The following is a 9,252-nucleotide window of genomic DNA, read 5'->3' on the forward strand; positions in this document are numbered from 1 at the left end:
AGTAGTGCTGCGGCCGACCCCCTTAAATAGCTGCTGCCACAGTACTCCCACCTCGTGTCCTCTTCAAAAGGCGCAGGTTATCACCGAAAAGAGGATCGGAGTGATCCAAAGCTGCCATAACCGTGGTTACATACCTAACCTTTGTTCTGTAGCACTATATTGGATCACTCCAATATGGTATCACAATACCAGATTCATCTGTGAACGAGGCATGGCCAGACAAGAGTAAAATTGCATAGGACTGAAATCAGGGCAGTCATGGTTACTGTGTCCCTCCTTCCCCCTCCAGGGAAGTGGAGGCAACACACAACACGACCGTCCCGACCTGGTTGGTGGCAGAAACTTTGACTCGATAGTATCTAGCAAAAGTTCTAGATGACGCCCAACTGGCCGAGGCGCAAATGTCATCAAGGGGAAATCCTCAGAGCAAGGCCCACGATGTAGCTGCTACTCTAGTGGAGTGCGCCACTACAGCAGACGGCAGAGGCCGTCCGACCTGTAGTAATAGTGTCCACATCCAAAGTGAGAGTCTCTGTATCGTTAGGCTCTACCCCAGAACTCTGACCATAACACACGAACAGCTAATCCAACTGTTGTATTGTCTTAGTCCGTGTAATGTAAGTTTCCAGTGGCCTCACCGGGCACAACACACTTGGGGAAAATCTTAGCCCACCCGCAGCCGTCGGAGGTACGTATGTGGACAAATGTAAGGGCCGATTCACACGCCTGTCAGACTGGACCATTGGTAAGAAGGAGAGCTGGGCCGGATGGCAACACTCCCTTGTCGGCACCCATTTGGAAACATTCAGCACTCACTAACCCTCTTAGTGGAGGTAATAGCCAACAGGAATGCCACCATCGTGGATGGGTGCTTCAAAGACGCTGACCTGGCGGCGCAAGTGCTGACACCACCCCATCAAGGTCTGTTTGGCCCCGAACAGGCCTTCGCTGGACGCAGACGTCTAACTCCCTTCATAAACTTGGGGTGCAATGGGTGGCCATGGGTCCCTCCAGGCGATCGTCATACAATGCCAAAATTGCGGCCAAATACACTCTCAAATTGGATGACTCTCGGCCTGCATCTTGCAGTGATTGTGAAAAGTATAAAACCATTTGTATGTCACACGACTTTGGGGCAACATTATGACCCACATAACAGAATATGTCCCACCGCATTTGATATAATATGTTGGTCAAGGAAACCCTGGCGTTCTGCAACGTGTTGACCACATTGTCCTGAATGCCTAAACTTGCCCATTTACTTCTCTCGGGCCAAGCCCAAAGCTGGAGGCAGCGCGGATGCCACGGTATCCCCCAAGCCTGAGCGAGCAGGTCGGGTCTCAGTGGTATTTGCCATGGGGTCCCAGAGAGGAGTGACAACAGGAGGCTGAACCATGGTCGTCTCAGCCAGGATCAGGATCAGCCGGTGGCCCTTCAAGCTGACCCTGTCTAGCGTAGCTATGATTAGTGGAAATGGTGGGAACGCATAAAGTGTCGTTGCCAGGCAATCGTGAGCGAGGGCGTCTAAACCCAGAGGGCCTAGAGGGTCTGACATGGAGAACCAGCTGGGACAGTGAGTGTTCTTCTGAAATGCAAACAGGTCACCTGTGTTTTCCCGAACAGCTGTAGCACCACCTAAGCATTTAGACTCCACTCCCCTTCCGCTGGGCCATTTCTCGAAAGCATGTCCGCTGCCCGCAGTGACACTTAGCGGGTCGGAGCCCACAGTAAGAGCTCCAGAGCCATTTCCTGGAGGTGCCATGATCTCAGTCCCTCCTGTTGATTGATATAAGCCACTACCGTGGTCTTGTCTGATCTGACCAGGGCATGCTTCCCCTCCATGCAGGGCAGGAACTGTTGGAGTGCCAGGCGAACTGCCCTGAGCTCCAGCACATTGATGTGCTCACCACTCCACTGGGGGCTCCTGCGTCTGCTCGCTGCCATGCCTGTGAACACTGCCCCCCAAGCGAGGCATCGGTGCACACTAGCTCCCTGCGGTGGACTCTGTTCAGTGTCACACCCTCCAACAGAAAGGAGTGAGTACTATTTCAACAGAGTCCTCCCTTACGCATCCATTCGTCACCGATGGCTGACAATGTCTGTGTTGTGTAGATGGTTAGAGTTTAACCATCTCTGGAGTGGCCTGAGGTGAAGGCCCAGCGGAATCAACAGAGAAGCCAACATGAGTAGGCCGAGTAACTTCTGGCACTCTGATATGGACATGGCTTGTACAAGCTGGAAACGGTCTAGGTAGGCATGTATCTTCCCGAGGGAGACTTGCTCTCATAAGAGTTGAGTCGATCAACATCTCCAGGAAGATAATCATCTTTGAGGGTGTCATGTTTCTCTTCTCCCTTTTTATGGTGAAGCCCAGGTCTTGAATGTGCTTTAAGATTATCCTGTGGCACGCTGTGGCACGCTCCAGCCAGTCATCCAGGTAGTTCAGCACTAGAATTCCCTGGGACATGATAGGCGCTACGATTGCATCCCTGTACTTTGTGAACGTACGAGGCGGCAGTGATAGGCCTAACGGGAGGATTTTGATTTCGTAAGCCAATCCTTTAAAAGCAAACCAGATTTACTTCCAGTGATATCGATGAACAAGAACATGGAAGTACGCATCCTTCAGGTTGAGTGTGGTGAACCATTAGCCACACAAGATTGCCTGCAATGCCCGTGCTGGCGTGAGCATTTTGAACTTGAGCTCCTTTAAACATTTGTTGAGGCCGCTTAGGTCCAGGATCGGCCGAAAGCTGCCGTCCTTTTTCGGAACTGAAAGATGTGGAGTAAAACCCACTTAGCCTCGATCATGCAAATCAGGAAGGTAGAGCCGCTAGGATGGCGATCTCCAGCCGGAGTGCCTCCTTCCTCACCCCATCTGCCGTAAAATGCCAGTTCCCATTTTCCTGCCCCTGTTGTCTCGGCTTTGGGAGGAGGAGAACCAAGACGTTGCTGGAGCATCCTCGAGACATCCTGCCCTGCCTTCCAGCTCCTCCAAGTGGCGGCAGTAGGGCACACAGTTGCCAAGAACTCCTGCAAAGTCTCTGTCTTTGAGCAGTTTTGTAGTCTGCTGTATGATGTTGCCAATCCTTGGCCCAAATGTGGAACCTGGCATGAAGGGGAACTCCAATAATGTTTTTTGAACTGGCAGTGGCTGTTTAGACTGTGCCAGCCAAAGATGGTGGCGTGAAGTCACCACTGAAGCCAAATACTTGCTGTTGGCATGTGTCAAGTCTGTCTGGAGCATAATGAGTAGCCTTGACACCTCTGTGGCCTCCTTAAGAAGCTTGTGACCACCCCCTGGGAGGCATAACATGATGAAGAGGGTGCCGAAAATGCTTTGCAGCCATTCATTGCTTACTCTTTCAGGTCCTGGTTTGAGGCGATGCACCTTGCCAATGATCTCCTTGTCAGGGAAGATCATGGCAGCCACTATGTCATCCATCACAGGATAGTGTTCTAGCCCCAAGGAATCTGCATCCCTTAGGTTAGTCCACGGCCTGGTCTGGTTGTCGAAACAGAATTCGCCCTCCAATGTTTTTCCTGTATTCGTGGAGAGCAAAAGCGAACTTGGGGCAGATGGGGATAAGGAGCTGCTCAGATGGTGCTTCTTTCAGCTTGATATCAAGGGTGTTAGCCACTCTACCTAAAAGCTCCCATGTTTCTTCCTTCACCACTGGAGGTGCCTCCGTAACAGTGCTCCCAGCTACAGATGGCGCTGTGAACTGGGTCGATCCCTGATCTGCTTGGAACACTGAAGCACCGTCACCCAACTCCTCTCCAGGGTGGAGAGGTTTGTCGCCATCATCCCATCGTAAAGCGTCCACTTCCTCCCACAGACTTTGCACCTTACGTTTAAGGCAGATCAACTCCTCAGCCGTACTGAGTTTGGTGGTGGTGGGGGGGTGGCCAATAGGGTGCTTCTGCAACTAAGCATTACCCCAGAAGGGAGGAATACGGTCATCAGATGGGGAGGACTGTACTGTGGCCTTCATCCCCTCCAGGCGCGCTAAGCGCATGCGTTCTCCAAAGGCGGCGCAGACCAGTCTACTACTGGGTTCACCGTCTGCTCTCTGTGGGTTTACTAGCTAGCTGCTCCAAACTATTGAATAGCTGAGGGTATACTTCTGCATTTATACACTCTAACATAGAGTTCCTACCAAGCAAATCCTCCCTGGAATGAGCCGCAAAAAGGAAGAGGTGGGAGTAGTGTGGCTGCAGTTATTTAACCTCACTAGGGTACGTGGGATGCTTACGTTCCCATTTACACAATAAATGTTTGTTTTGTTCGATGAAGTCCCTGTTTATATCCCAAACCTCTGTTTTGTTTGCCCGTTTTGTTCAGTAATCCACAGGCTCAAACACAGTCACAACAGGCAGACGAAAAATCCAAATAGTATCCGTAAAGTTCGTAGAAACATTTCAAACTATGTTTATAATCAATCCTCAGGTTGTTTTTAGCCTAAATAAACGTTAATATTTCAAACCGACAATAACCGTCAACAATATAAAAGGTAAACAAGAAAGGTCGCGCGCATGAAAAATCTCTGGGACACTGTAGGGTCCACTAATTCAGAGTGGTCTTACTCTGTCATTTTTCAGAATACAAGCCTGAAACAATTTCTAAAGACTTGACATCTAGTGGAAGCCATAGGGAGTGCAATTTAAGTCCTGGATACTGTATTTTGAGTCCTGTCAATGGATACTGTAATGGCATTCAATAGAAAACTTTCAGACATTTAAAAAATCACACTTCCTGGATAGATTTTTCTCAGGTTTTCGCCTGCCAAATCTGTTTTGTTATACTCAGACATTATTTTAACAGTTCTGGAAACTTTAGCGTTTTCTATCCAAGTCTACCAATTTATATGCATATCCTAGCTTCTGGGCCTGAGTACTAGGCAGTTTACTTTGGGCAAGCTTTTCATCCGGAAGTGAAAATAGTGCCCCCTAGCCTAGTGAAGTTAAGGGAGTCCGTCACAGCACTACCCGGTACATGGGACTAATCTGAAATTCTTACTGGTAATGTATCCTGCCGAGCAGAAGGATACTTTATTGGAGTGATCCAATATAGTGCTTCATAACCACATGCGGTAGTGCAGTTCTTAATTGGGATAATGTCTATTGATCGGAGATGAGTGACCCAGTTAACCCGTCTTTGACCTCTCCACTACCCCACAGCTGAACAAGCCTGTCACTGACTCAGTGCTGACGGAGTTGACGGAGACCCAGCCTTTCAGTAACGTCTACTACGAGACCAGCGGAGAGCCTGTCACGGTAAGGGGACATCCCCCAAACTCTAGGTCGTGATCATTAGGTCACACCAGAAAACAAAAATGAATGTTTCTTGTTGTATTTAAGTCCAGGTAGTTGCTCCATGTTTTAGTCTGTCGTCTGCCATTGGGTGCCTAATGAACACAACCCTGGACTCTCTCCTTTTTCACATAGTGCTGCTTAAAGTCATTGATTTACTACCTGTAGGCTACTGTAAATTGAAATGTCCTTTACACCTGGCTGCTTTCTAGACTCTACAATCAGTCTTAATCTACTTTATCGTCAGATCATTCACCCTTTTAATTATATTATAACATTCTCTCTCCACGGTACCTCAACAGCTTGACTATTTAGAACAAATTGAACCTATTGTGAAACTATTGAGCAATGCATGGTCCAGGAGTGGATTTTGCCTACCATATCACATCCTGAGAGTTGTTGTTGCTGGTTCACCAGAGGATCTGTTGATGTTACAGGATCTGGATGCGTGCGACGATGATAACACCGTTGGCGGTGGGGCTGCTAATGGCGGCGGCCCTGCTGTCCTGGAGGACTCGATACAGTATGCCGATGTCGACGACACGCTAAATGACGAAGCCCTGCCGCCATACTCTGACGCGGACAATCACCATGTCGACGAGTCGCCGTCGGCCACTGTGGCCCGCGGAGAAAGCTTTGTGTCGGCAGCCATGTATGTTTAACAGGTGACGTTTAGGTCTCCATAATGACACAACAACAACAACACCGTGCCTCTACTCGGTTACATTGAACAGCACAGAGTCCGAGCAAGGCTCTGGAAAGATCGGCACAACTCCAGCCTCCCGATGTGGTCAAATCCTAAATGCAGTGTTTCCTACTGTTGTGATTCGGGCAAGATAATATCACTGGAAACATCATTCAAAAATATCACCAGAAAATATCACCCGAAACTGGTTGTTTGAAAGTTGCAATGTTACACCGTCCAGTAAGCATCCTCAGACCAAAATGCCATTTTATGGCAGTATGAACAAAATGAGGTTGTCACTGTTTTATAACATTGCAACATGACTCACGTTTTGGGTTCAGTCTAAATTGCAAGAGCTGGTAATACTGCATTATTAGGGTAACGAAATGTGACATCTTGGTTTACAGCAAAGCACACAATGCACACACAATTATCAATGCGCTCGTAATTCCCCCCACACAGGAAAGATTACTGCTTACATTTAAGTCAAATTAAGTTCAAATTATAAGGATTGTATTTTCAGAGTGTCAAAATACACGGCCTGTATTGGAGAATACTGCCATTAGTACCATTTTACGTAGATGAAGTGGTTAATATGCTCTCTAATATATGCTGTATATTTTACACATGGCAAAATATGTATTTTAATATTTTATATTTTAGTCTTATTCTAGAGCCTTTTATGTACTGAAACACAAATGTGCAAAACATCATTGATGAACAATTATGTGAGACCCGTGTCCTGTCGGTCAACGATGTCAAGGTGAACCAAATGATCAATGAACACTGTAAATAATATTATATTGATGCTTAATATATTGCCGGTTAAATGTGTGCACATCAAAAATAACTAGTGTAGGTGGTTCCAGAGCCTCTATGTATAGGGGTGTCAGTTTCCGTGTGAAACTGAAAAAAAAAAAAAACTGTACATTTTACTTTAACGGGTATTGAAGTTGTCAGTCAATGAATATAAAAACGGTTTTGTGGATTTTAGTCCTTATAACTCTGCATGGCATGATCGTGGCTCGTTTCAAAACAGTTGGCTCATTTTCCCAAGGCTACTTGCAGACACCAGGCTTTATACTTTTTCAATGTTGTCGATGTCGTTGCAGTCCTCCATTGTATCGTCTACTTCAAGCACAACACATCGATGTAGAGCAGCGGGGTGGTTTAGGCCGTACAGAAGGCGCGCACAGCACGACTTGAGATATCTTTTGGCTGATACATAAATCCGTCAGCATACGACGACGTTCTTTCCATAGAGTGCTTACTGCAGGGTGCGATAAACAGAAAGTTGAGATGAACTCTTGCTGAGTAATGGGAACGAATCATTGGTTCTGCGTGTTCCAAAGAGCTTGAGTCGCAAAATTCCACGAAGGCATTGATCTGTCAGTGTCACCTCGACAGACACCGAGAGAAGCAAGCCTGTACTAAGTACATTAACTTGTTAAAGAAAAAGACAAAGAAAAAGACTAACATGAACAAAAAGCACATGTACTAATGTAGATATGTATGTAAATAAATAGATGCTATAGACACTAATGATTGATAGACAGATATAGACAAATAGATGGTTAAACGTAGACGGACGGGGTAGACAGACAGGTAGACAGATATGCAGACACATGGAGAAATGGATCACAGTAACTGCCTACCCCCCTGTTCTATACTCCATCAGTCAGTGCATTACTTAAATATTATATTTTTTGATGTGACAATCACTTTGAAAGCAACCATCATTGGCTTTTGGTGGTGATTTGGTCTCTATGGTTTATTTTGAAGGGAATGTCTGCATGCTGCATGGAACTATGGGTAGCTCAACTTCTCTGTGCAAAAAGAGTCATGCTGCCATTTTGAAAACATATGGCTGTGGGCAGCGGGCTCGCATAAAGTGCTGCAGTATCAGACAATCACATCTATTTTATAGCCCTTACACAGGTCAGAGTTCAAAGGGAAATTAATTGTTCATAGTTTGGTTTTATAAAATGTAATTCCATTTATTTCATTTTTTTGTGTATTTTATGTATTTCATATTGTCATCAAATATATTATACTGTTTTGTGTATTGCCTATAAAGAAAAAGACTCAAAATTGAAGATGTGTTGATATATTGAGCTTAAAAAGACAATCATTGGGGCCCCTGGGTTTGTTTATTATCAAAGACCAATGAGTCAGCAGTCTGTTTAGTTTAGTTCTGTTGTTTTATGCTCAAGGCATCTGCTAACTACTTCTCGCTGCAGCAGGAGATGCTGTGTTTGTTTGCCAATAAATTAGCTGCCTCCCCAATAGGTTTGATGCCAAAAATACAAACCGTGAATGTTAGAGATAACACTCATCTGAATCCGGTCTTTTTCCTTCCCTGCTTGTTTGGGTATCTCACATTCGTTGTTGCTTTTTTTCCATCACCAAGCCAGACGTGCCTTCGTTACTTTATTTTTAGCTTGTTCATTTACACATTTGTTTCTCTTAGAAAATAAAGACGAGATTAAAAGAAACATGGGGTAACCTCTGATTGTGGAAAGCCAAACACTTGATATTGTGATTTATTTATTTTTCTTCTCCTTTCTTTCCCTTTAACCAAATTTTTTTTCTGATGCATTTTGGGAAACGTGTTATATGTTTTACGGATCATTGTCTTGTTCAATAAAATGTCAACTAAAGGCCCTGAACTTCTCGCTGTATTCTCTTCAACTTATGAGTCACAATGACCTCCAGGCTTGAGCCCTTTAAGGCTCCTAAATGACCAACCAAAAAATCAAATCAATCAAATGTATTTATAAAGCCCTTCTTACATCAGCTGATGTCACAAAGTGCTGTAATTAAACCCAGCCTAAAACCCCAAACAGCAAGCAATGCAGGTGTAGAAGCACGGTGGCTAGGAAAAACTCCCTAGAATAGCCAGAACCTAGGAAGAAACCTAGAGAGGAACCAGGCTATGAGGGGTGGCCAGTCCTCTTCTGGCTGTGCCAGGTGGAGATTATAATGGAACATGGCCAAGATGTTCAAATGTTCATAAATGACCAGCAGGGTCAAATCATAATAACCACAGTGGTTGTCGAGGGTGCAACAGGTCAGCACCTCAGGAGTGAATGTCAGTTGGCTTTTCATAGTCGATCATTCGGAGTATCTCTACCGCTCCTGCTGTCACTAGAGAGTTGAAAACAGCACGTCCGGTGAATAGGTCAGGGTTGCATAGCCGCAGGCAGAACAGCTGAAACAGGAGCAGCAGCACAGCCAGGTGGACTGGGGACAGC

General features: G+C 45.8%; 1 protein-coding gene across 1 annotated transcript in view; it reads left to right on the forward strand.

Annotated features, from left to right (window-relative positions):
• The window catches only part of LOC124043550 (poliovirus receptor-like), an 80,992-nt gene extending 72,325 nt beyond the window's left edge, over positions 1 to 8,667 (forward strand). The window contains exons 9-10 of the mRNA XM_046362246.1: positions 5,182 to 5,277; positions 5,751 to 8,667. Coding sequence (XP_046218202.1) covers positions 5,182 to 5,277; positions 5,751 to 5,975 — 321 coding nt within the window. The 3' untranslated portion in view covers positions 5,976 to 8,667. The remainder of the gene's footprint in view (positions 1 to 5,181; positions 5,278 to 5,750) is intronic.
• The last annotated feature ends 585 nt before the right edge of the window (positions 8,668 to 9,252 follow it).

This window comes from Oncorhynchus gorbuscha, linkage group LG09 (assembly GCF_021184085.1).
Source record: "Oncorhynchus gorbuscha isolate QuinsamMale2020 ecotype Even-year linkage group LG09, OgorEven_v1.0, whole genome shotgun sequence".
Classification (NCBI taxonomy): Eukaryota; Metazoa; Chordata; class Actinopteri; order Salmoniformes; family Salmonidae; genus Oncorhynchus; species Oncorhynchus gorbuscha.